General features: G+C 38.6%; 1 protein-coding gene across 3 annotated transcripts in view; it reads left to right on the forward strand.

Annotated features, from left to right (window-relative positions):
- LOC103921679 (chromosome unknown open reading frame, human C11orf74) overlaps positions 1 to 17,617 on the forward strand; it is a 37,466-nt gene extending 19,849 nt beyond the window's left edge. The window contains exons 5-7 of one of the 3 annotated variants that reach the window (XR_663858.1): positions 5,923 to 6,053; positions 12,781 to 12,928; positions 13,458 to 13,520. Coding sequence is in view for 2 of the 3 variants with exons in the window: in XM_009329682.1 (XP_009327957.1) it covers positions 5,923 to 6,053; positions 13,458 to 13,610 (284 nt within the window). In the remaining variant the exon portion in view is untranslated. Of the gene's footprint in view, positions 1 to 5,922; positions 6,054 to 12,028; positions 12,076 to 12,780; positions 12,929 to 13,457 lie in introns of those variants that run through there. The other 2 variants (XM_009329682.1, XM_009329683.1) reach the window with 2 other exon arrangements.
- The last annotated feature ends 10,363 nt before the right edge of the window (positions 17,618 to 27,980 follow it).

The raw sequence follows: 27,980 nt of genomic DNA on the forward strand, positions 1-27,980 counted from the left end.
TGAGAGTCACCCCACCATGCTTCTGTGATGGCAACTAAGTCATATCTCTCCCGCTGCACAATGGCTTCCAGCTCCTCCTGCTTGCCACCCATGCTGCGTGCATTGGTGTAGATGCACTTGAGCTGGGCTATTGATTTTGCCCGCAGCAGTGGCATGCTACCCCTAGGCTCATCTCTAGTGAGCCTGGTTTTATCCCCTTCCCCCTTCGAACCTACTATTATGTTGGTAATAAACCAACATAAGTCAGGTTTACAGCAAATATTCTTTCTCCAACCTGGGCATTTCAGGAAGGAGGGTGTAAGAAAGCAGTCCTGTATCAGGTACAGACATCAAAGATTTCTTTTGAGTGCAGTGTTCATATGTTCATATTTTTCCCTTTGTAGGACATTGTTCTGTGTTTATGTCTTGAATTCCGGTAATACTTATTAAAAAACCCTGGGGCTCACTGGTGGAAGCCTAAACCCACATTTCACTTGACTCATAATGAAATAAGAATTGTCTATATCTAGTTCATGGAAGTATTGTTAGATATCTCTAGTTGAAAACAGGCCACAAATAGGATGATGAGAAATAAGCCCAACACTAAAATACCAAGCAGGGCAGTGAGGAAAGGAGAGCTTTGCCAGAGCTTGGGGATAGCTTGCCACTTTCTGGGCCATGCCAGACCTTGCCTCTCTCCAGGCTTTTCAGTCATTTCTGTGTATTTGTGTGTGTGCAAGAGTAAATGTTAATCACATACATTTAGAAACCCCTAGTAAAACAGACTGCATTTGAATAAGATGAGAATTACAAAAATGCTCATCTGCTTGTACTGTCTGAATAGCACTTTATGCAAGCCACATTGGGAAAACCTTTCAGTTAGTGTTTTTATTGGTGATTATAAAAACAATAAACATAACATTATACCACCACTACTGTAGGTTATCAGTGTGCTAACTACTCGCTTTTTGCGTGACATTTGATTTGGCTTTCAATCTCTGCTCTCCTCTGCTCTTCCCATGAGACAGCACTCCCTGCACAAAGTCCCTGCACAGACTGCCTCAGTGTAGAAAGAAGTCGTATCAACCCCTAAGTAATTAACAGTGCTCACTAACAACATTAAGCATTTAGATTGTATTTTATAACATCGAAACACTGTATAGCCAGAAGCTAATTATTCCTTCTAAACTCTGTAAGGAAAGTGAACAGCATCCAAATTTATATCTGGGAAACCCACAGCCTGGGTCTTGCCCAGGGCTTCTTCAGTGGAGATCATTGTTGAGTCAAGATGAAAAATTTCCCCTTGACTCCTAAGAGGAGAAAATAGGACTTATAGTTTGATAGTTGTCTTACATGTCAAAATCCACTTGATAGGCTTCATAATAAGAGAGGTATACTCTTACTGCTGTAGAAACTATAGCAACAAAATGCAAATTAAAATATAAAATGGTGTCGCTTCTATTCTTTGTAATAATAAAGTAATGTAAAATAATATCCCTGTTGACCACTTTAATAAAGGATTAATTCTGAAGAATTCCAGTTAGTTTATAAGTGGACACAAATTAAAGTGTGACAAATTATAAAGTGTGACACAAATTTGAAAGACATTCTGTTGCTGGCCTTTTTAAATGCTGCCACTTATATGTCAGAATGAATGATAGATTTAAGACTTCATATCAGCAAAATAAGTTAGGACACCCAGTGAAAAATGTCATACCTTGCTAGGATAATTACAACAAGCTTTTATCTCTACTTGTTATTGGCAACAGTTCAGTATCTCTGCACGTCATTTAGCTTTAAAGGGCAGATCAGTTAGCCGAGTTAGCAACAGTATGTTAATACAATAAATATTCACACTTAAGGGGAAGTGGCTCAAAGTTGACAGTGTGAAAAGCATGATAGAAAACAGGTGTTAAAACATCCCATCTAAACCAATGTTTCTGGGAGATGTCCTGGAAGAATAATTCTAGTGGGTATTTTCTCTTTTTTTTTTTTTTCCCCTGAACTTATTTTCCTAAGTCCAATGTCTTTTAAGGTGTGAATGAATACAGCTGCTTCTTACAAAAAAAAAAGCAGCCCATAGATTTGGCCAGTATGCAAATTCATTGTAGCTGTTTTCATTAGACAGCACTGGGCTGAAAGCCTGAAACCAGGGTAATGCTTTGCATTGTGGGACTTTGGCACAGTAAACCATGATGGGCAAAGTAAAATTGCTGCCCTAAACCATAGCTTTAATGCTTTGTGTAGACAGCATGTGTATGGTGGACTGCTTAGTTGCTCTTTCTCACTGAATTTAATCTGTAACTAAGTAGCTTAAGGCAACAATAGAGATGATCAGGCTTTCTCCGGGGACGGATGGAGAATGCCTAGTACCTATGTTTTGGCAACAGAATTCCTTTCCAGGACTGGTGACAAATCACGTGCTGCAGGGCTCAAAGGATAGTTAAGTAATAATAGGTAATATTTGTATAAAGTACAAAATATGTAGAAAGCATGTCTAGAGACCTTGAGTATGCTATTTTTTAAATACAAGAGAAAATTACAATAGGACTAATTAAATGTATGGGTGAGACTGCATAGGCAAAGATATCAGAGTCTCATCCTAATCCGGCTTGGAACCCTGAGGTACTGTAAACTTGTCTTTTCAAAGTCCCAGTTCTCTGTTACCCCACAGAGGTTGAGGAGAACCCAAGTGACTCAGTTACTTTGAAGCTGAGGCCAAGAATAACTATTTGATTATTTAAATAATTCTTTAGGCAAATTATATCAATATCTGTTATTTTCCATAATCTCTGCCTTTCCATTTATATTTTGAACCCATATTTACATCCAGAAAAATCGTGTTGAGAAAGAGGATTCAGAGTTAAATTATGTGGATTTTTTCTGGTATAGGGCTCCCCCCAGCTGGTGAATCTCTTCCTTTTTTTCTCCTCCAGTCTCTGCAATCCTTTTAACGCTGCCTTGAGATGATTTCACACCAGGCAGCTCTTCGGGGCTAACAGCCTGAAGCCTGAGAATCAGAGGAGACAGCAAAATTTAGCTTTTAAGCTTTTTTCGTTATCACTACCTCCCTCCTCAGCTCCCCATCAACAGCATTTTTGTGAAATGTAGTGTCTGAAAGTGTTAGTGTATGTATAGCTGGGCATCATTTGGCTACAGTAAAGCTAAAGTTTTAGACAAGACTTTGAACTTCTTCACTCTTTAAAGTTCAAATCGAGTTTGTGCCAATAGATTCTTTTTTTCTGTACTTATAATTAATGTCAATGGTACACAATGAGCAAAAATCCCCAACTCAGCAGTGTTCACAGATTTAGTAATCACTTTCTGTGGGTCTATCATGTGGGGGGGAGGGACTAAAGAGAAAGGAATTGATCAGTTTCCAAATACGCCCTCATTAAAGTATGCTGAACTTGAGTAAAATCATCAGTTCACTGCCATATCATCCAGGAAGTTGATTCTTCATGGTATGAGGAGAGGTGCATTTCAAAATCTCTTCTCAGATTTTTGATATCACTGCCTGCTCAGTTATCTCTATATACAGTGCCATTGGCAGTATCCAAGGATTTTCTGTTGCTAATTAATCACCTCCATGGAGAACATAATTAGCAGCTTAATTAGGATCATCATCCACTAGTGCTGTAGCATCAGCCTAAACCAGCTGTGAGATACTGGCTAGAACTTACAATAGCCTACAGTTCCTTTGGGAGCTCCCACTGAGAAGGAGGACTGTCAAAACTTCCTAATTTTTCTCTCTGAAGGAGTTTCTTGATTAAACATTATCAGGGAAAGCAGCATTTACCGATTAGACTTTCATAATGCTGTCATGCAGCCAGGATAGAGAGACAAAGCTCATTTCTGGCATGTCTACTGGCAAACAAAGGTTGATTACCACATTCTTATGGGGTGACTGAAGGGAATTTGAAACGTTGTTTGCATTCCTAATGAGCCTTAAAATAGTGGAATTGACATTCTGAGTATGACAAGCACTTCTTGCTAAAAGCAAAAATAAATTTCCTTCTGTTATCCTAATTTTTAAGAGTTGTCTTTCTGAGCCATTGCCATACTGTTGCATAACAGTGCTTCCTCCTCATCTTCTCTCCGCAGATTGGTCTGTTGTGGGGGGAAGCTCTTAGTACAGAAATAATTAGTGTTTATATCAGGAGGTGATACAAACCTCCTGATGTCCAGGCTTTCCTTCCTTCAGTGAGGGTATATATTTAGGGTGCAAGTTTGAAACAATAGTGGAAGATGCCGTTGCCTTTAAATGAGCATTCACATCTTCCTTCTGTCCTACAAATAGTTTTGACCCAAGTTATAAAAGATCGAAAAAAGCTATTGCAGAGCATGTGAAGACATAGCATATATACCTGTGGACTGCACTGTTCTTTTCAGAAAGCTCTCTCATATGACTGATGCAGAATAAGATCAGATGCTATGCTGAGAACAAGTACTGAAGGCGCATAGATGACTAGAGATAGAAGATATAAGCAACCAAGAGAATAGGGATGAAAACTGGAAACCACTTATACATGAATCATGAACCAAAAGACAAAAATCCAGGAATGAGATACCCAAGGAAATGAATTCAGCTCTTTTTTAAAGAACAATCTACTTTACAAGTCCAAAGCCCTGCTGGCTTTGCAATAGTACACAATTCCCAGAAGAAAACTAAATGAAGAATTTGATCATGGATTTTTTACGAAGGCCTAGCTAGGAAATAATTATTTTCAAATGCAGATTTACAGGAGAATGAGAGGTCTGTAACTCCACTACTGTGGGAAAAGGGTGCAGGTAGAGATAAATTGCCACTTCTTCCTTTTCACCCTGGATCTATGTACCCTTTTGTTGATTCCATTAACTAACATTTAAGCAACGCTTTGAAAATTTATTCTGAGATTTCAAGAGGAAATCAAACTACTAAAATGTAGTATAAAGCTGTAAAGAAACTTGTGTATCAGCCAGTAAAAATAGTAGGTAGATTTACATAATCCTTTGACTAAATTGTAAGACATATGGTCCCCTTAAGTTCCTTCGTAAAAACATTTCTGAGACAAGATGGACACATCTGTGCTGTAGCAGAGCTGAGATTGATTCATGTTAAAAGATATTTCTAAACCTAAGGCATATCCTTCTGAGCTGTCACAGAAAGCAAACCCACTGTTCCCAGTATGAATGTTTTGCTTAAGTATGTGAAGGAAAAGTGATTCAGAAAGTCTGTGCATTTGTGAACTGTGGACCACATCCTGCCCGTGTGGAAAGGTTACATGTTCCTATGTCCCAGATATAGGGAAGTCCTCTTAAGTACCTCTTTTTGGAAAGCTCAGGGAGGAACAAACATCCATGAAACATCCTTGGACAAGAGAGTCATCTGACACTGTATTGGGGAATATTAGTACTTCTACCAGGTATTTTTATTTAATGTTTTGGGAGAGTCATGTTAACATGCTTTGCAAAGATTCTTTATGCCTAACGTACAGGTGGTGAAACTCTAGCAAAAGAGAATTGAATGAGACTGCCCAGCTAATCAATGGCAAGACCAGGATTCAGTCTGGTATTTTGTAACTCCTACTGCAGACATCTCTGCTCAGGACCTTCCTTCTTTGTTATGAAAGAGATGAATCTAATCTCAGGTGTTCTCTGAGTTTAGGAACGTCTACATCCAGATTTTTAATTCAGTGTCCTCAAGAAAGAAGAGCTACCTGTCTATTTTCAAACAAGTTTGATTTTTCCTTAGTATAGTACATTTTATTATCTAGATTTTAGCTCAGGACTGTATGGATCTGTTTTAAAGATAGCTGCCTATATTATATATTATGCAACAATAAGTACAGCACACTTTGACTAACAAGCTTCTGCCTGTGTCTGAGCACTACAGGATTTTACACAGGATATTGCTAATTTATACATTGAATGGAAGGGTAAAGTTGGCTATTTTTCATTCAGCAGGGTCATTAGTTCTCCCAGGAGAGGTGGAACAGACAGTGAATGACCGTACACCCTTTTTTGATAAGCCTATTCAACTGAAGTTCAGAACCTTGTCAGTTCCACAGCCATCGGACAGCAAAGCCCAAGAGGTATGAGGTCAGATTTATTTATTTAAACATTGGGGGTTTGGGGTGTTTTTTTCAACGTATTGGCTTCTAACGTTATTTCCACAAGAACAGAGGGATATAGATGGAGTGTATGGAACTGCTATGAGTTAAAAAATCACATTATTAATTTTTAAATTATTAATGAATTCTTAAATACATTAAGAATTGAGATAAACACTCTAATAGAAAGGTACCATTTTATCTTGCACACGGCTTCTATATAATCCTACATTTTCAAAATGTGTACATCAATACTTCAAACTGTATGTGGGCTTTTTAATATTTAATTGGTATAACTCACAGAATATTCAAGTAAACTCTTGCATTTCCTGAACTTTTAACAAATCATTACCTATGTAGAATGATGGGCCATTTAATTTTCCAGTGATCTCATCATCTTACAACATCCCGCAGTTCTCATTGGGCTGAATACAGGAACCATCTGCTGCAACAAGGAGGTCATTAAAGATCCCTTTAATGTGACATTTAAAAGAAAAAAAGGTTTTAGAATATATTGTGATCAGAATTGGGATTTGTCCTCTTGGAAATGAGTAGTAGCAAAATGCTGCTGAGGATCTGCATTGTGTAGGTCTGGTGTGGAGAGGTTTGCATTATGGAGTCTGAGTCTTCTAATCAGACACAATCAATACAAGCTTTAATTTAGAATTGCCATTTTCCCTCAGAATTTCAGTTCTTTTCAAACTGGAACAGAAGGTGTGGATTGCTCACAGGCTTATTTTAAGTCATTAAGCTTCCTATCCAAATAGTCAGTGTGAGCATTAACTTTTGGGGATGTTTCTATTGCAGAGAATTCTTCACCACTCTTTTCCCTTGCCTGATCATTGTAATAGAAGCTGAGGTTAGCTTCCAGCTAAAATGGGCCAGTTTTGATAGTTTCATATGCTTATTGATGTCCCATGAGGCTTAAATCAAGTTTATAAATGAAGCGTGACCAGTGAAGGATTGATGTTATAGCAGTGCATATGGTGCCTCCTTTCCTGAGCTCAATTGTGTTTAGTTCTTTGCAATAAACTGTTTACTATAAGGAACAAGTCTGCTCTGGGAAAAAGTAAATGTTCTAAAATGACCTTTCAAGCTTTAATTCCCACCATTCTGTGAATAAAAATACTCACTCTTTTCCCTAAGGATTGACATAATTCAAGGTTTTTGCCTTGAGAAATATCCACTGGCACACACAAAAAAAACCCCTAGAATGGGATTTCATAGTTTTCTCATTTGATAACTTCTGTTTAAAACCAAGGAAGAAGGAGGGTTGTAGCAGCCTGCAGTGTTCATAAAGGATTGCATATGACTCTTTAAACTATAACTCATGAAAAATAGATGAAGATCCCACTGCATGGAAAATTCATTTCCATTTGAGGACAAGTTGGATTGTGAAAGAGAAACTGAGTATTATGGTTAAGGGTTGCTGCATTTTTCAGGAAGAAGGGCTTATGATTTTCACAACTGTTTCGTTGATGCTGGGTTACTCAAGATGAAGACAGTCTTTCCCCTAAATTATACACATATTTGTGCCTTTATTTAGATAATATAACTGTGGCCTGATTTTTAGAACTGCCAAGACTGAATAGGTCCATTTTAAAATCCCTCAGTGCTTCAAATTGCCATTGCCTTGAAAATTAAGTCTTTCATTGCTTATGGCAGGACTTGTTTAGAAAGAGAAAAAGATTTTCCCTGGAATAGAATCATAGAATCATTTAGGTTGGAAAAGACCCTTAACATCATCAAGTCGAACCGTAAACTTACCACTGCCAAGTCCAGCACTAAACCATGTCCCTAAGTGCCACATCTACACGTCTTTTAAATAACCTCCAGGGATGGTGACTCAGCCACTTCCCTGGGCAGCATTTTCCAATGTTTGATAACCCTTTCAGTGAAGAAATTTTTCCTAATAAATTGGAAAATTAGATTGGATAAATCTAAACCTCCCCTGGAGCAACCTGAGGCCATTTCCTCTCATCCTATCACTTGTTACTTGGGAAAAAAGAGACTAACACCCACCTCGCTGCAACCTCCTTTCAGGTCTCCCCTCAGCCTCCTTTTCTCCAGACTAAACAACCCCAGTTCCCTCAGCCGCTCCTCACAGGACTTGTTCTCTAGACCCTTCACCAGCTTCGTTGCTCTTCTTTGGACACGCTCCAGCACCTCAATGTCTTTCTTGTAGCGAGGGGCCCAAAACTGAACACAGTATTCTGGCCACACGATTTCTGATACAAGCCAAGATGCCATTGGCCTTCTTGGCCACCTGGGCACACTGCCGGCTCATGTCCAGCCGGCTGTCGACAAACACCCCCAGGTCCTTTTCCGCTGAGCAGCTTTCCAGCCACTCTTCCCCAAGCCTGTAGCGTTGCATGGGGTTGTTGTGGCCAAAGTGCAGGACCCGGCACTTGGCCTTGTTGAATCTCATACAGTTGGCCTCGGCCCATTGATCCAGCCTGTCCAGGTCCCTCTGTAGAACCTTTCTACCCTCAAGCAGATCAACAGTCCTGCTCAATTTGGTGTCGTCTGCAAACTTACTGAAGGTGCACTCGATCCCCTCCTCCAGATCATTGATAAAGATATTAAATAGAACTGGCCCCAATACTGAGCCTTGGGGAACACCACTTGTGACCGGCCGCCAACTAGATTTAACTCCATTCATCACAACTCTTTGGGCCCGGCCATCCAGCTAGTTTTTTATGCAGTGAAGAGTATGCCCGTCCCTGCCATGAGCAGCCAGCTTCTCTAGGAGAATGCTGTGGGAAACAGTGTCAAAGGCTTTACTGAAGTCCAGGTAAGCAACATCCACAGCCTTCCCCTCATCCACTAAGCAGGTCACCTTGTCATAGAAGGAGATCAGGTTAGTCAAGCAGGACCTGCCTTTCATAAACCTGTGCTGACTGGGCCTGATCACCTGATTGTCCTGTACGTGCCGTGTGATGGCACTCAAGGTGATCTTCTCCATAACCTTCCCTGGCACCGAGGTCAGAGTGTCAGGCCTGTAGTTCCCCGGATCCTCCTTCTGGTCCTTCTTGTAGATGGGTGTCACATTTACTAACCTCCAGTCAACGGGGACCTCCCCGGTTAGCCAGGGCTGCTGATAAAGGATGTCCATCAAAACAAATCTGTTAGGGAAGGGCAACAGAATGTGGCTGCCTGGTTGGTTTTCATAGAGAATGGAAAACCATTCCTATGAAAAATAAACAAGCTTAATAGTGCAATGTAGGATGTCAAATGTCTATGCTATGGACATATTTGTGAAGGACTTTAGGGGAAGGTGTATGTTTCTGTACGTATTGCTAGGGAAAGTTTAAAAAAAGAAGCTCTGCTAAGATCCAACGTATAACTTGACTAATTGTTAAAGAACAACTTACCTGAAAATGTTTTCCTGTCAAAAGCTGTTGGGAAGAGGCTTAGTGAATGACACAGCAAATTATTTGTGGTGTCCACCAATGTTGCTTCATCTTTCTTCCCGGGTTTTAGATATTCCTGGATTTCAGTATCGACAGTGCAGCGTACATGACCTCCCACAGGCCACTGCAAATTGCAACAGCATTCACTCCATGGTTGAAGTACATTATCACAGAACATTTACCTTCCCTACCCAGATAGTTATTCTCTCCTTTATTTCTGCTTAATACTTTCTTTCATAAAAGACTTCATAGTTTTTTTAAGTAACAGTATGTCTTAACATCTGCTTCCTAGGGTCTTTATTTGTCCTTATTTCCCCCTCTGCATACATACGAGTGCAGCTGAATGCATATTTTCCGTCCACTCACTATAAACATGCATTCAAAGTGGGGTTCATCTCACCTAACTTCAGCTTTAAATTTAGTCTAATTTAGTCCTTCTGTCATCAAGAAGGAGAGATAAGCACCTCCAGGAAGTAATTCTTCCCACTTGCTGTAGGCATTTGTCCTAAGATGTAATATATCTCTGTCCACAGGCTGACTCTCTGGGTCTTTTTTGGTTAATTGACTACTTTAATCTAGAAGCCTAATTTTTATATGGCTGGGATTAGGAAAGATGAATTCTACCCTTCTATTCTCCATTGTTTGTCTTTAGTTTGAGCATTCAGAAAAGTATTTACCATGCCTATCATTTTATCTTTATCTGTGGAATGGCAGCATCTATAACCGAAAACACAGCTTCCATTGAGTTCCTTTAGTTTAAGGTTTTACTGATAGCCCTCAACTGAGGTTTGTTTCTGCTAAGTGCTATGCATAAATGCAACAAGAACAAGGAAGAACTTAAAGACAGGATTGACTAAGTGAAAGAAGATGGAAGAGTTACATCTTCTCAGAGGCCAGTAAAGACACAGAGATTGAGTGACTTGTCCAGAATGATGAAGCAGAAGTGGAAAATTGGTCAAGATTTATTGACTGCCAATCCAGTGCCCCAAGCTCAAGACAAACTGTTTTTTTGTCCCAAGTACCCCAGTATATATTAAGCTTATATGAGATAATAGCGTACATGCCTCCCCCCTGCTTTTTATTTCTTGTTACTGAACTAGTAAGTTTTCCCTTGAGTATACAATGAAATCATTGCTGAGTGTATGTGCATCCTTTACATAATTTGAACAAGTGAATCATAGAGTGCCATAATTACACAGAAATAAAGGTTTTAAGAAGGACAGAGACAAGCTGTTCAGTTAACTGTAACTCCACACAGATTAATGAAAAAAACTGAGTTGCCAATTATTAATAGACTTTTGAAAGTCTCAACTTTAAGGTATTTTATTTACAACATTATTTTGTAAAACAGCCTCTAGCAAAATACTTCTGTTATTAATATAAACATTACATTCTTTTCCTCTTTAATTTGGACATGCAGGAACTGTAAATGAAAATGATTTTTTCTTCAGAGAGTAAATCATGGACACAATCTTAAGCAAACTGGCAGTTTTCTAATAGAGCAAAATTCTATTCCCAGAGAGCTCTCAAAAAGATGTCAATTAGATGTTAAATTAGACACCTGAAGTTCACATATTTCTCTCAGCTCCTGAGGCAAAAATAACAAGATAATAACTTGATCAGCTCAGAGGATTCAGTGTTCTATTGCAAAACGTCTTCCTTTTGAAATAGATCAAAATTGCAGTTTCCAGTATAAAAATTTTAGATTGCTTGTCTGCATGGAAAGTTGAAGTGAATGGCTTCTTGGGAGAAGAAGCAAAAAAAGAATCCTTTGAGTACTTGTCTGAGAGATGAAGCACGCTGATAAATATGCAATGTGAATAAACTTTTCAAATGTGCAATGAGTGGGTAACAGGAAAATTGTTAACAGTGAAGTTGGGTATGTTCTGCTTTGGCATCTAATTTCAGTTAGCATTTTGAAGTCAAGTTTTTTAAACAAAAGTTTTTCCAGTATTTCTCTGCACATGCATAAAATGTTCCTGGAATGAAATGAAGGAACAACACAAGGTCATAGTGAATGTGTGTATACTTTCCATAACTATGTTGGCAGAGGAAGAATCGATTTTTTTTAATAGAATCCCTATGAAGGTTTACTGTAATTTAAACTCTTCTTAGCTTAGTTACCTATAGAGTTGTTACAACCAAACTAACTGAAAAATATTTGCACCTTGCATCATATTGTAGAAGAGTGTTTTGTATTTCTGCAAAGGAAAGACAAGTAGTAATAAACCCCAGTTGCTGGTACCCTTAATGGCATGGAATTTTAGGAGGCTTTGCCTGTGGAAAAGATGAAACTGGATATGAATATGGTGAGGAGGTCAAGGAGTTGACCTTAGCCTTCATGGGAAACAGAGCTTGTGTGCAGGCTTTGTCTCATGTAAACATTTCTTGAATGTGCTATTTATACAAGTTAATAATGGTTTACCTGGGATAGTCTATGGACATAAGCAAGACAATCTTTGCATGCAGAATGAATACCGTTTTCTAGACCAACTCTATCTACAGAGTTTCTTTTTCTCATTTATAAATGCCCATGATCTACAGGTCTGCATCTAGGATGACTTATATGCTCTAGCATCTATTGAAGCCAATGTAAGCTAGGTCACTAGAACGTTAAGCAATACAGATGATTAATAAAATTATACAAAACCAGAAAAAATATTTCCTGATCAATCAAGCAATATTACAGTTTATTATTAATAAAGGATGTAGATACTCGAGAGATACTTGCTGCCATATCTGTCAGGTGCCTGGCCATCGGAGAGGAATCCAGCTACCACTTCTCCGACTTATTAGATGGCATTAACTGTGTCAATACAACTTCTTACAAAATGTTACCAGAAATTGTGTGGGATACTGTGCCTTCTAAACTGAGCAGTGACCATAAGATGCTGAGCGTTCTTCCTCCCTTTCAGCAAAACAAATAAGTGTATTCTTAACTTCAGATACGTCAGTAGTCATTGGCTTAATTGAGGATTCATCAGAAGTTTGAAAAAATCAGCATGTGTTTAAATGTTTTCCTGGTTTGGTACTGAAGTACTTAAATCTTTGATACACAGAGCCCTTGAGGAGTTGTGCTGTTTGTCATGATTGAAATTGCTAGACGTTTTATATTAACTTCTCAAAGGATAGGGAGAATTTCTGTAGTTTGGGCAGTGAAGATGTGTCTCCTGTGTAGCTCTGGAATTAATTTTATGTAACTGCTTACCATAAAACTTTTGTGTCATGGCCCCCTGCAGTTCCTTATCAGCATGCAGCCTGCCATAGTTATTTGTTTTCATTATTTTATTTTATAGGCAGAGCGTTTATTCTGAGATATTTCAACAAGAAGCAATACAGAAATGCTATACACTATATCAACAAAGCAAATATTGGCAAATGCAGTAAGACTCTCTGTTTGTCATGCAAGAAATCCAAACCAGCCAATTGCATATCTCTGAGATGGTAAAAAGAAATTATTAGAGTCTGAAAATTGATTATGTGTCATTTTGCTCATTCCAGGCATTTCCTGTGCTGGAACTATGTGCTGGGAAGCATGTTGCATTAGTATCAGATGCATGTACACTGAAGCTTTATGTGATACTAGCCCAAATTTTAAGGATATGGAATCTGTCTTTGAAATTTAACATAGCTGTACATAACTTGTCCATATCCCCACAGCCCTGCAGCTACAAGTGGCAGGAATGTAATAGATGTGTGCAAGGGAGGTTTTTAGATTCCTTGCCTTGAGCAAAATTAGCTAATGATACTCATTCAGATACAGTACAGTACAAATGGGGCACATTAAATGGCTTAAATTAGGTCAAATTGAATAATTGAATTTATTCTTTTACTTAAAAAGAGCTTAATCAGCTGAGAGTGCTAGAGTCAGAAAAAATAGTTTAATTAAATATTAATTAGAAGTTTATATTTTGAGCTTCCTTATCATCACTTGCAGCAGTATTATTTATGTATCTGTTTTTCCTCATTACAGCTACTAGGGGATGATGTTCAACCATTCTCACTTGATGAAGAATTTGATTATGACAATGTGGCACTCACCCCTAAGTTCTCTGAAGCTGAGCTGAAGGCCATTATAGAATTGTCTGAAGAGAAGAAAATGGGGACAGATGTCAAGTCAGCATGAGCTGAAGACTGAGTCAAAGGCATTCTGTGCAGTGCTGTTGAAATAACATTTTTAGGGGGTAAATCTAGCTCTTCATTGTACCCTTATTTAGTGTTTTTATCTATGTAGCCAGTAAATGACATCCTTGAGATTTTTTTGTTTGTTCTACCAAGGTGCCTTGGAGCCTGAGGTTGCCTTTCCCAGTACCTCCTCCTAGTCCTAATGAAAACACAGAATAGGAAGATGGTGCTTGCCCAGAGTTACTTTTATAGTAGCCCTTCAGCCAGAGAGGAACTATTTCCATCTTTTTTATATGTCTGTACAGTGATTTGCTTAGGCATTCAGGTTGGCTAAGGAGGTCTGTGTTTGTCCCTAAACCCAACAGGATTTTTGTATAGATCAGTGACCTTTAATATTTTTAAGCCCCAGTGCTCAGCTACTTTGTTGTTTTCCAGGTGGTACAAGGCAGTTGGAAGGATGTCTCAAATGACAGCCCTAAATTCCCTTTTGTAGAAAAATCCTTGAGCGGCGTGAATCCTGTATTGGCTCAGGCCAGGTGTGCTGGAGTTTTTGCTCCATAGGACCAAAACAAGCTGGTGGAATTCAGAATAGCACTATGGCTACTCTGGCTTATATTTGGTACTGACTCAGCTCCTGATTAGCGCAAAGCTAGTCCTAAAGCTGCCTTTTACCTCATTCTTTCAGTAATACAAATAAGAGCTTTTTGCAGCTGACAAATCAGTGTATAAACTCTTTGCCTGTCATTATAAGACTTAAATATACAGTTATATGAGTGAAGAAATCTGGGAACATTGGGTTTTTTTCTCTGTCTTTTGGGTTACTTCAGTTTTGCAGAAAAATAAATATTCCTGTTTCCAGTAAACTTTTTGAGTGGATCAAAATTGACATGGCGCAACTCCTAACAATTAAAACATGAACTGCTACAAAAAGCCTTCTGCACAGAGGAAAAAACAGTGATCTCATCCATTAAACAAATTGGCATTGAAAGGCTGTCCGATTTTACATTTTTTTACAGGAGATGATTCCAAATACCAGCTTATGGCTTACACTCAGCATCACTGAAATGCAGCAAACTCTGGAGTTGAGTAAAAGTCAGGTAGTATGGGTGGGAGAGAAGAGTGTGCATCTCTGACACAAGGTAGTATGTACTCTCGCAATGAGGTGTTTAGAATGCATTTTTTTTCAGCTTACTGTAGAAGCTTTGCTGTTGAGGCTTGGTTTAACATCACAACACTGAATTGTATTATTGGTCTTTTTCTGGTATAAGTGCATTAGCTAAAGTTTATGGACCAACATTTTGTCCTTGGTCTATCTCCATTATTTCTGAAGTGGGTGATTAACATGATGAATATGGGAAGAGTGCCTGAGCGGACAGACTAGAGACAAAACCACAAGTTGTTTAAAGGTTCTGGATGAAATCCCTGTGGCTGGTTGGCTGCTCCATTGTCAGCAATTTATAAAAGCAAAGAAAGGTGCTTTGCTGCTTCAAAGGAAATTTTCTGGATCAGTGGTTTTGTAGACCATAATCACACACCGCTGAAATCTGAATAGCATTTGTTTTGAGGAATGGTATTTACCTTGATTAGGGGGATATAATTTAAGAGTGAGATTAACAAAAAACAGAAAAGAAAGTGGTCTCAGACAAGACGTTTAAGGAGAGTGATATAAAACTACAAGTACGTTGTATAGAAAAACTGGTCTGTATAGGACCTTGCTGGTAGAAGGTAATGAGAAATTTATTTTTAACATCTACAATCAAAAGCATGCCGGTGCTGTAGTTAAAACAGTTTTTGATGCAATAGGCTGTATAGCAGATTCTGCTGTTTTTTGGGAAACATCGGAGTTTTGTTTTTTTTCTTTTTAAATGTGAATTAATTTGAATTCAATGAGTGTTTTGTTGAACCCAAGATATTTTGAATTAAGTGCTTCAGATCCAACTGGAATTTTCCAGTGAAACATTCAGCTAAAAATTCCTGAGCAGATCTATTTATTAATTCATCTTCTGAAAGACACAGATAATGTGTATAAATGGGAGGGATAAGAAGTAAGTTCTGGAGGAGCTCCATGAGCAAATCTGGGAGGAAGAAGTTGAGAACTGCTGTACAAAGATAGCAAGGTCAGCCTTTAAAAGCCTCAACAGAAAAATAAGGGAGACAACCTCATTAACATATGTATGTATAGCAAAGATAAAGTAAGGAACCTTCAATCTAAGAGACCTCTGTGTACAGAGTTTGCTATCCTGCAGACAAAGAGTCAACCATAAATAAAGGTGGACTTTTGTGGGTTTGTGGAATGATGAATTCGGCACTTTTTTAATGTGTTTTTTTAGAAAGGTATGAGACACACAAACTATAGATCAGTCCTGTTGGAGTCCAATTGCCAGTAGAGTCAATGAGAAAACTTGTCCAGGGATTCATAATGATCTTCAGGCGAAAACAGCTCTGGAATATCTACATGCATTTTCTATTCATTTCATTATCAATTTTTCCCTGTACATTAGGGATACATCCAGCCATGCAGTTCCTTCTCTCATAGGCAGATGATTCTCTTACCAAATGTTCAGAGTACCTATTATGCTCCATTAGTGTCATTCAGTATAGTCATTATATGGTTCCGTTTGATATAAAGAAACACTTTGCTGCAGAATACCCAACAAAATTGGAACTCTTTAGTGACATCCATCTTACGCAGAGAAATGGGGATAATTCACTTACATTTACACCACTCATGAGTTGGATTTTTGCTCTTTGTTAACAAAGATGAATATCACAGTGGAGATTAGGCAATGTAGGCTACATTTTCTGCCTGCCCCTGTGGTTGTTTTTGGCTTGTACCTTTGATTTGATTATCCTTCACAGAGGAGGCATATTTTCCTCTTCTCCATTACCAGGTTGCCATTTTTAAGAACATACTTTATGTGCATGTTAAATTTTATACACGTACATGGAGTTAGTTACCTGGAACTGTTTCAGTGTTTGCGAGGTGGTTTGGAGTCTGAGTAATATATGTCTTTTCCTCTTGTAGCTTGCTTTCTCTTTAATATTTAATATTTTCTGCAAGGGTTGGTGAGGAACATTCTCCTTTTCTATTGATAGTCTTTTCTAAACATTTTTCCTGTTTTCCAAAAGAATTAAAGGCAAAACTCATGCATGGAACAGGAAACTTTGAGTGCTACTTGGAATCGACTTGGGGGCTGCTGCAGTAGGGAATAGGATTTTCTCCCTACCACACTGACAAGGATTTTGAACTGCAAAATCTCTGATGTTGGGTGAACCCGTTGGAAGTGAAGGCTGTGTGATGCATCTCTCTAATCCCTTTGTATTCATGATTTCATTGATGTCTGCAGTGCAATAGAGATATGCATCCATATCAGTCAGTGAGCTTATCTGCATTAAACTTGTTGCTTACTTGGGTGTTACCAGAAGGATACTGACTGTTTCTTTCCACAGTCTTCATGGATCCTGAGTTATGGGGAGGAACTCCTTGAGTTTTATGGGAAGTGTAGTAGTCCTTCCACTGGGGCAGGAATCTGAAAGGTTGTTTCCTTGGCTGGCTGTGGTGCAAGCTCAGATATTATTACTGCTCAGAGTTACTCCTTGTGGGTATAAAAGGAAGAGTAATTATTTGCTGAGATAATGGTTGTGAAAGAATAAGATAAAAATTGAAGAAATGAAAAGAGATGCAGGCAAATCTGTCTGACTCAGACATTATTATAGTTCTAAATATACTTCTATTAATGCACAAAGGTATCATTATATACACTTGTATACACACAGTGCCACTGAAATAAAATAATTTTAGTGTGGAGAGTACTCACCAGATAATTCAGAACCTTTTGAAGAAGATGGCATGGAAACAAATCCCTGCTCTTATGGAAAAGACCCTTTGATCCTCTGGCCTTGATTTTCTGCTGCTATAAACTGGCAGAACTCCACTGAGGCCATTTATATTCATACAGAGCAGACAGGACTCTGATATTTACAGTCTTAGCTGAAAGAATACGGAGCCAAATCAATTCCTATTTTAAATTTACTGAATATAAAGCTATGCATATGACCCATTATCATTATGGGAAAATATTTAAATGCAGAGCCAATGCAAATGAAATGTAAAAAACATATCTTTAACTGTTCAGTTACTAATTTTACACAGGTCATTATGGAGTTTCTGTACTGGTGCGTGCTTAGAACATTGCTTTTTGCTTTAACAAAAATGTCACATACATTTTCAAGTCCTGTTCAAATCATGAAACTTGATTACATACATAACTACTAAAGATTCCCACCTCCTTTAAAGTTTTTTTTTTTTCCCCTCTGCATCTTGGCAAGGATTGGAAATGGACTTTGCTTTATCTTGGAATTGTTTTAAAAAGATCTGACATCCTTTGTAAAAACATATACTTTCTTATAAAGGTGGACTCTCTCAGTGATGCAACACTAAATGCAGGAATAGAAATAGGACCAAATTCCTAGTTACTCAGCAACTTCATGTATGTCATGGTGTGGCTAAACAGCCACTTGGTGTCAAAGTGTCTGCTTGGATAGCAGGCTGATTTGTATCCTGTTGTCATCTTCCTTCAGTTTTATTCAGGAGTCTGAGTGGTAGCTTGGTCCTATCTAGGTACGAATTCTTACAGCCCTGCAAAGAGTCTGCAAGACAATTCAGATACACTGACCAAAGAAGCTGAACCAGCAGTCTTGTACTGGGGCTCCATGCACACTCCAACCTGCTGAATAATTTAGCTGAGTGTGGCTATTCACCTCTGTTCAGCAGAGATTTGTGTTACAACCATCGAGAATGTGATACTCCTGAAGACGTGCAATGGAAAAGTGATGATTGACAAGGGTCAGGGCAGAGATTCATTAGACCCTGTTCACTTACTGGGGCTGTGTTGAACAGGCGGCGTACTACCCTCCTTCACAGGCTGCAGTTCAGCCTTGGCGTGTTCAAGCCACCCAGTAAAGTGAGGAAACCTGTGATAAGGGTTCTTGCTGGCCTTAGGAGGTGAGCTCCCTGCACCGCAGAGCCGAGCGCTTGTGATAGTGAAGGGCATTCCCACTGCGGTGTGCTTTCTTGTGGCGAGGTGTCAGTTAGCACAGGTGGGTGTGAGGTGCCACATGTGTCCTGGGCTCCTCTTGGAGGGATGCATCCTCTCACTGAAAGGCAGCTGCTTTGCTGGTCTTGGGCACGTGCAGTTCTCCCAGCTGCTAAATGTCTGCCCGTCCCTTGGGAAAACAGGACAGACAGTTTTCTCTGAAATGGTATTAAGTTGTAGAACATCTTAAAAGATGATGAATTTGGTAAATTTGTGATTGCTGGCTGTTGGAGGTGACACCTTGTGTTTTGCTGGTGAGGTACTGTAAGCCAACGTTGCAGGTGTATGAGCTGTGAAATGCCACAAGAGTTAGACTGGAGATAGTTTTAGTGCTTGTTTATGACAAGTTTGCAAGAAGAAAAGCAAGTGTTAAAAGGTACTGTCATTTTTATAGACAGGCTACTTTATTTGCAATTGCAGTGCCCCACAGTTAAAATGGAAATCAATTTTAATGCCTTATGAAAATGCGGAAATATTTGTCTCATTTACATACATTTACATTTACTTCCAAAAAGGACAGATAATAAAATTCCCCTGATTAACAATCTATAATTTTACGTGCTCTGTGGTGTCTTGTTCAGTACATCTATCCGCATAAATGTTTCAAAATAATAAGCAAAGATAGATCTGAACAAAATTCCTAAATCTAACTTCACACTGAATTTCAGGTTGTAGAAACTCTCTGTATATATTCAAAGCCCTCTTTGATCTGAATAGTCCCAAACTTTGGGGAAGTAGATATGCTACTTTAAAAATATCTAACCAAACATTTCTCAAGCAACCACTTAGTACCCATCTGGACTACAAAAAACAAAGCAGTCAGGGACCTGCCTATATAAAAAGAACCTATGGAACGTAACAGTTGGAATAACTGCACTCTATAGGAAGATAATGGTATTCTATAAAGGACTCTAAAGATAGTAGAATTAAATGGAAAATGATATTTTTCTAGAGGTGAACCATACTAAAATATTCTGTTGACTTGATAAAATTCTTGAGAACCTTTGAATGCCCAACTGAGAAATTAGTGTAATCATTTTGTAATTCATTTGGATTTACAACACAGTTATCTCTTGAGTCATTAAAATGAGATTAAAAATTGTGTGGGATTCTTCAGTGTGTTTTATGGCAGTGCTAACACCATAAATTAAGGCTTTAGCCTCATTCTATCATATGTTACAACAGAGTTTGTTCTTTTGTGGCTGTTGTGATTGAGGACTCTGGTGGCAGTGTTTCTGGAGTGCAGGTGTGTACTTGTAGCAAGTAAGCCTTAAGTTTAATAAGTTTTCTTGAATCCATCTGCTTTTCTGTCCATATGTATAAAACCTTATAATATGCAATGATATGCATAAGTCTTAGAAAGAGGCAAGTGTCATTTATTATGTTGCTTATGCTCCTCAGAATAACTTGGCTAGAGGACAAATTCTACCGATTACTTGGAAGTGTTGACTCTGTGATTTAGATTTGCTGCAGATTGCACATTTGTTCTTTGAGAGAGAAATGTTGAAATGCATTTTTTCATCCTCTTTTCCATATTTTTGTTTTTGTCTTTCTTACGTCAGATTTGCCACTAGCTTTCCTAAACTTGACAAGACACTACGTTAATCTGATGAGCTACTTTCCTGCTGGATAAAATTTTAAAGTAAAAAAGATGGAAGGCTGGTGTCTGGGCCAGGAAACATCACAGCACCGTTTGCATTTCATGCACCAGCTTAGCATTTGCAAAACTTTCAAAAACAAACAATCAGGAAAATACAAATAATGGTCAGCCTGCTTACTGAATGAAAATTTAATTCCAAATTGCCTTTGTTTAAGTCAGTTGCTTACACTTCGGCTCCTCTGCCCACCAAGGATTTTGTTACCTAACATATTTCAAAATCCAGACTGTCAAAAATACTGACAGCTCGCACTAGCTGAATAGCATTTCCCGCAACAAAATTGTGATCCATTTAAGGCTCTTTGTTTTGGGTTGTGAAACACTTCTTAATTTCCACAGATTTATTTGCCATTCATGAACATTAATAAAGTAAACTGTACAAAAAATAATGGCAAAGGAAGAAGGGAGCTAGTGGGAAGAAAGGTTGGCTGAGCAGCCAAATATTGTCTGTGCTCTGAATGTGATGTTTGATGTCAAACATCACATTTGATGTTTTGATTCTTTTGCAATATTTGTACGAGAATCTTGGTTGTCAAAAGAGCTGGCTGAATAACACCCCTCCCCACCCCCAAACATACGTGTATGAATGTGCTGGCAAACAAGCTATCCAAATTTAATTGGCTGCTGTTCCAAGGGTAACATTATTCATTACGGGGTGTGTTTTACAAGGTGCTTGCAACTGAGAGCATTTACTAATTGACAGGATTAGGCTCTGATCACAAATGTTCAAATGTGTGTTTATCTGGTATTGCTTGTAATCCTATACGTCCCAAAATTTCATTTTTGAAACGTATATTCTTTTGACACTTTTCACTCGCCCCCCCAGAACCAACAGATCAAAGATCCTTCAAAGATGATACTAAAAAAACACAACTTGGAGTTACGAGTTCTGAACAGAAGTGATGAAGTTACAAATGAAATAAAATTAAGTAATGTTAAATTTAGGAAAAACAACTTGCTGAAATTCAGATATACTAGACTCTGCAAGTACCACAAGGGAGGTTGGTGGAGCTTATTTGCTGAGGTCAATTAAAAGAAATCTGAAAAAAATATTGGAACAAAATACTGCGTCAGCCAGGAGTTGGATTTGATTAATATTTTCCCTCTAAGACTAAGGTACGTAAGAATGAATGGTTGAAGTCTGAAGAATTTTCCTTTTAACAGTTAAGATTGTTATCGTCTTGGGATTCCAATTCTGATAATGGAAAAAAGGATGGTTCAGTTTAGTGATGCAAGTTCAGTCTGACTGTTTACGTTCCAGAGCATCTCTACAAACTCTTGGTTTGTACACACGGTGGCAACCCATATATTAAGCATCACTGCCAACATTTGCAAAAATGAGAAATGATATATTATTTAAATATTCTGCTTTTCTGAACAGTCTAGTTGCATTACAGTTGCACAGTAAGATAGGAGAGATGGCTTTTTTTTCTGCTCTTAAAAAAGCAGCTTAATTTAGAGGTGAGAATTTTGAAGTGGAATTTTGGATCCCACATTAGGGCTTTGAGAAAACCTGTGGCTCGTGACTTCATGGCTCAGCCTTGATCTCTTTGCCTAAGTAAATGACGTCACATTTGATCTTACTTTGGAATATGTGAAGTTAATTTTTTTCCAGAATCCAAAACCACTGTCAAATTTATATTTGCAGGGCATGCTTCTTTTACTGTTTTTCCTCCTTGCCTTTATTGGTCTTAACTGCCATGCTATACAGCAATCAATATAATATGATGTAATATACAGAGAACATGGTATGGCATTGCTACATTTTTCAACAGGAAAAGGGAACCTTCTCCTTACCGAGAGCTGAAGAGACCCTTTGGTTGGTTACCTGTCAATTTGAATAGATGTATATTGAGTTAGGCCCGTATTCTTATGAAGCATTTGTATTACCCAAATCAGGGAGGTGCTGCCGGTTGAAATAATTCAGAACAAAACTCAGTTCAATCAACTTCAAAATAGTCTGTCACTATAAATTCCTCTTGATACTCCCATCCCACTGTAGCTCTATCAGAATCAACGTAGCAAACACACGGACTCTCACTGCCGTCTCTTGTAGTTGGGCTCTTGTATAATGCTGCCAATTCTGTGGGACACTTCCAGGGAGCTGCAGCTTACCAAGAGGCTCCCCAGAGGAGAATGTAATTTTTATTTATTTTCCATTCCAAAGCACGCCTCCATGTAACCCTGCCTCACCCTGTCGTCCCCAAAGGAATGACATGGGGATAATACCAACGCCTAGACTGATTACCACTTGTTGGTTTAACTGAGTGTTCAATTTTGCTTTTCAGTTCACCTTCCCTAACCTTTCTTTTCCAGATGGAATTTTACTTCTGGTGCCAAGCACTGAGGAAACAAAAATGTGTGTTTCTTCAAACCACCCCCATCTTATTAACATTCAGAAAGATGTTTGCTGATGTATTCAGTAGGAGAGGAAACTGATTGCTACCTCACAGTAAAGTTTCTCTGTTTTAAATGTTAATTGTTTTAAGCACTCTGGAGTTTTCTGTGACCTCTATGTCATTCTTTTTTTAATGATGGTTGATACAATCTCTCAGAAGAAGGGGAGGAAAAAAGTACTTTGCTGGCCTAGTTTCAGGTAACCTCTAAAAGTTCAAGTGGACCAATTACACATAAAAGAACAACAACTTTTGTAAAGCTTCATTTGAATCCTAGAGGGGAAAAATGATAGAAAATCAATTAACTTTCCACATGAAAAAATAGCTCATATTGCTAAACTTCCCTTGCATAGTTTCTTGATTATGTTTGGAAGCAAATTGCCTTGATTATACCTTTGACGGGAAGGAAAGCCTTTTAATTAATTCAATACATGCTATAGCAGTGCTAAATTGTATCATGGAACAATTAAGTGGGCCTACACCGATATTTTTGCCCTGTTGAAAATGGGTATTGCTCACTTAGTGAGTCATGCTCTTGCTGGATTGACGCAATTATCCATTCATTGCAGAGCATGTGACATAAAAGCTATTAAGGCCTTTTATATAGAAGAGAGGCTTAAATGGAGTAAACAAAAAGCCAGTTTTGGTGAAGAGTCTGAAATGTCTCCTCTGGTCAAAAATTTGGAGAAATCTGAGCTAAACTTAAGAGCCTGTACCCACACTGGGGACTGAACCAGACCCCCTAAGACAGCCCCTACTTTGGGAACATTCAGACTTCAGATCTATTTTCTGTTGGTCCTGGACTGAAATGAGGAGTGGAAGTGATTCTCTGTTTGTCGTGTACTAACAGATGATCCTCAAACTCTTGTGCAGCTATGAACTATTGATAGCAAATTTGTAATAGCATCTACAGTAGCTGCTACACTAGCTGCTTCTTAAACCAATTCTTGCCTCAAGCTCTTAGCCAAAAACAATTACATTTGTTGTGTTTGCTGAGAATAGGATTTTTAAATGACACTATTAATTCAGATGTTCTAAATATAACAAGAAACAACACATTCTATTTCTTTTTTTTACAAATAATGTGTGTTCTTGTATCATTAATGATGTTACTTTATATTGTTGAAAGAAAATAATATTAAGAATCTTCTTGATTTGTTTCTGTTGATAATGTACATTTTCTTGTCTTGTTAAACTAGTACAACTGGGTCACTTTACTTTCCCTGATGGATCTTGCCTTTTGGGAATGTAATTCGCCTGCTCCGTGCTTTTCATACTGAGGTCTGCTGGGTCTTTCCCAGTGAGTTGTAGAATCAAATATCCTACAGCTGAATAATAAAGGAAAGAGTCCACTACCAGAGAATCTCTCTTATGAATTCACTCATAGCTGTCTGAACTCAGATAAAATATTATCACACATTTTTCTAATATCCCAAGGCCATAAACAATGATGAATAAAAACCTGTACAAGTGAGGAACAATACTCTCATTGCATGCTCTGTTATTTCTGATTTCTTAGAGAAGACCCAACTGGTGAGGGATTTGTTTATAAAAGGAAGCTATTAACTATGGTTAGTGAAAGACTTGAGATGGCAGAGGAAGCTTTCTTGCAGCAGTGTGAAGGTGAATCTGTGCTAGAAATGAATTTCAGAGGTGTAGAATCGTGACTGTGAGTGCTGTACCACAGGACTGGTATGTTCTGAGCTAGTGCGTTCTACATTATTTAGAGATTTAATTTAACTAGAAATCTCAGATTTAATAACTAGCATTTTGAGTTGTGACAGAATTGGGCTGGAAAATATCAGTATGCAAGGAGCACTGTCAGATGTGCTCTCTAGGCTTGTGAACCAGTAAAATACTTGGTTTTGACCAGGATGGGAAAGCCAGTAACCAGAATGCCTGCATGACATTGCCTGGCATTAGATAGAGAGGTGCAATTTGCACCACTTAATTCAGTAACGATTGGCTTTCTCAAGAATAGGTTTCAAATCTGCTTGTGGCTCACTGAGGGAGCCAATATGGTGAAAGGGCTAACTCAGTACTTGCCCCTCCCTGGTCCCAGCTGGTTGCTGCTAGTCTTTTGGACCAACTGGGGACTGTAGCTTCAGTGACCTTGACTGTGATGATCAGGCTTAATTGACTGAGTGCAGTCAGTAAATGTATCTGAGAAAGCAAATGTATTTGTTTTCCACACTGCTGGTACAAACACATATTTGGTTTTTGTATCTGTGGCATCAATGGTCCAATGTAGCCCTCTACCTTCCCATCAATAGGGATTATGCAAAAAAAACCCTTTTTCCTTTTTCGTTATTTAAATTAGTCTTTCCTATCATCACAGATGCCATACATTTATGTACTTTTTTAGTTCTCCCAAGTGAAAAATAGCAAAAATACAATATGCATTCACACGACTGTATTTTGATTGCATTAAGGTTCTATTTTTAATGTTTAGCCTTCTTCATCTAGAAAAAAAAATACATTCTCATCTTGTTGAAAGACAAAGATAGATGGTTTGGGAACTCTCTTAATGGTGGGATCAGCATCACAGTTAGCCAAGACCTAACCCCTCTGAAAGATGGAAGAGTATGTCAAAGATGATTGAAAATGTTACTAACGCATAAAGGCAATCATGTATGGCTAATCATTCTCACTGTAACTGGAATGTGATTTCCATTGGGTTACTCTAGGAAAGATGCTGCTTGACAGTTTCAGCAAAAATATTAAAGAAAGACAGCATTTTTAGAAAAAAAAAAGACATCTATTCTTCAATTTTCCACTTAGGATCATTAATTCCTAACTCAAGTTGTGCCCCACGAGAACAACAGACCAATAAGAGACTCCCAAATGTGCTGCTAGCTGACTGACTCTCTTAAGAGACTAATGGATGATGTGTAGGGTTTAAGGGAAGGCTAACAAAGGGAGGGAAGAAAAGTCACTAACTAAAAAGTTTTTTTCTCTTGGACAAGAAGGATTAAACGGATGAGAGCAAATACGTGATTCAGTTTGGGAAATGGGATTAGAAGACCAATGCGGGGCTTGCTGAGCATCGCGTAAGAGTTCCAAAATGCTCCAGGCACTGTTTCCCAGTACCTAAGTCCACAATAAAAAAATATTTTGTTGGGGAGAAATTATTCAGTTACCCTGAATTTTTTTCTTATTTCTCTAAAATAACACGAAAAGGAGGGTAACTGTGTTGACACCGTAAAACCAATTCTCAGTGCAGAACACATGGTGGCAATGTTGCACCACTGCTGAACGACTGTCGCGCGGCTCTTACCAAGCCAATATTCATTTACTGAGCAATAAATAGGTAGATGCCGTAGAGTGCTGCTCTACCCGGGGAATATTATACTTGTACATGGTAGCACTGATTTTGTTTTCTATTAAAATAGGGAGTAAGGTATAGGAAAAAATACTTTTTTTCCTTTCTTTTTACCACTCTTGCATTATTTGCATGCATCCTAAGCACTGATACAGTTTATGTTTTGCAGAAATAATGTAGCTGGTATTGGAAAAAGATATGACTAATTAGTTTCATTCCATAAAACCAAATACACCTGCCTTAGAGGAGCACTTAGGATAATAAAAACCTCTACCCATCACACACAGAGAAATAATCAGGAACTGTGAAGGTTTCTCCCTCTCAAAAGAAAGCTTTACTGTTCAAACAAGCTACTCCCTTTCAAGAAGATCTCTAGCCTAAATACAAGCTTCTGTAAATGTCTACAAAGAATTAGTGGCATTGCAGAAGAACTTAGCAGAAAGTTTCGGGCACACGTAAGGGTGAGTTTCTGGGTTCAGTCGCAGTGGCAGCTGGGGTGGTTTAGCTGAACCCTTCAGGTGATCACTGCAGCAGAGCAGCCAAGGGTTCATGCACCTGTGGCTTTCTTCTCTGTTCAGCGTGACAGGGGGGCCCTTCACAGGCAAACCGAGTAGGAGAGGACTTACACTACAAAGACAACAGTGACTGCCGAGTATTTCAGGTCTCTGGGGATGTTGTCTTTCATATTTGTCCTGCTTTTGGTGTGCTGCTGCAGCTCCACCAGCTCAGTTCCCAAGCCACAGTTTTCCCTGGTTTTTCCTCTGCCTTTGCCAAGCTCTGCACCCCGGCAGACAAACCCTTCTCTGTGCCTCTGTCACAGCTCAGCTGATTTCCATTTCACCAACACAAAATTAACGAGTTTGTTTTTCCTTCTGTTTTTCAGCCTCTTAGGCCTAGACATGTTATCAGCCGCTGCCGGGTTATTCTGATCCTCCTTAGCTCTAAAGAGTCTGGATTCAACTCTAGATCTTGGTGACGGGAGCAGTGCACTCAGCAGGTATCCCCAAACTACCCTCCACAGCACTGCCTTACTCTCTGAGTGGGAGAGGCCTAGGGGAATATCAAAGCTGTAAGGGCTCAAGATGCCTTCTTACAGCGCAAGAAGGAAAACGCAGTTTTTTTCAGCTGACAAGCAATGCCATGCTGTCTTTGTTCCTATCTCCCCATTCTACCAGACACAAATGTGAAATAAAATAAAAAAAAATCCCAAAGTGTGACAGCAAGAACTCCAAGTAAGCCACACTCAACCAACTGCTTAGATTCATGCTTGGGAGATCGGTACTTTCAAACTGGTTAGTATAGGTTGATTTTTGTGAGCAACACATACCCACAGAGGCCAGCAAAAAATAAATATTAGGAGTTAAACAAGTATTTGGAACGTGTTGCTGTTAAGGTTGCTGTAAATAAAAGCCGGCTAAAACCACTGAAAATGTGTTGAAGTAATTGATACAGCAATAGCAGGGAAGTTAAGTGAGGTTTTTTCAATGCATAAAGTCCTTTTTAGGTGTACATTTCCAGAATGAAGATCAAAAGCCCTACAATTCCATGTCTTTATTGATTCACAGGAGGCATAGCTTAAGTGGTAGTAGAAAAAATCAGAATGGAAATTTGCCAGCAACTGCTAATCAGGAGTTTGGTATTTCAGTAGTTCCTACCTCTCCCTGTGTCCAACAGCCAAGACTGAGGCCTTCAGAAATGTGTTGAGGGAGGAAATGTAAGTGCTATACAATTCTTTCTTAGGTGCATAACATAGCCCATATGTTATGATTATTATTAGGTGCATAACATAACCCATATATTATGATCATTATTTCTACTGTCAGTAATTTTTAACAAGAGAAATGAATAAGAACAAGTGGCCAAGGTAATGAATTTTCTTGAAATGTGTCATTCTTGAGCA

This window comes from Pygoscelis adeliae, unplaced genomic scaffold (genome assembly GCF_000699105.1).
Source record: "Pygoscelis adeliae isolate BGI_AS28 unplaced genomic scaffold, ASM69910v1 Scaffold117, whole genome shotgun sequence".
Lineage (NCBI taxonomy): Eukaryota > Metazoa > Chordata > Aves > Sphenisciformes > Spheniscidae > Pygoscelis > Pygoscelis adeliae.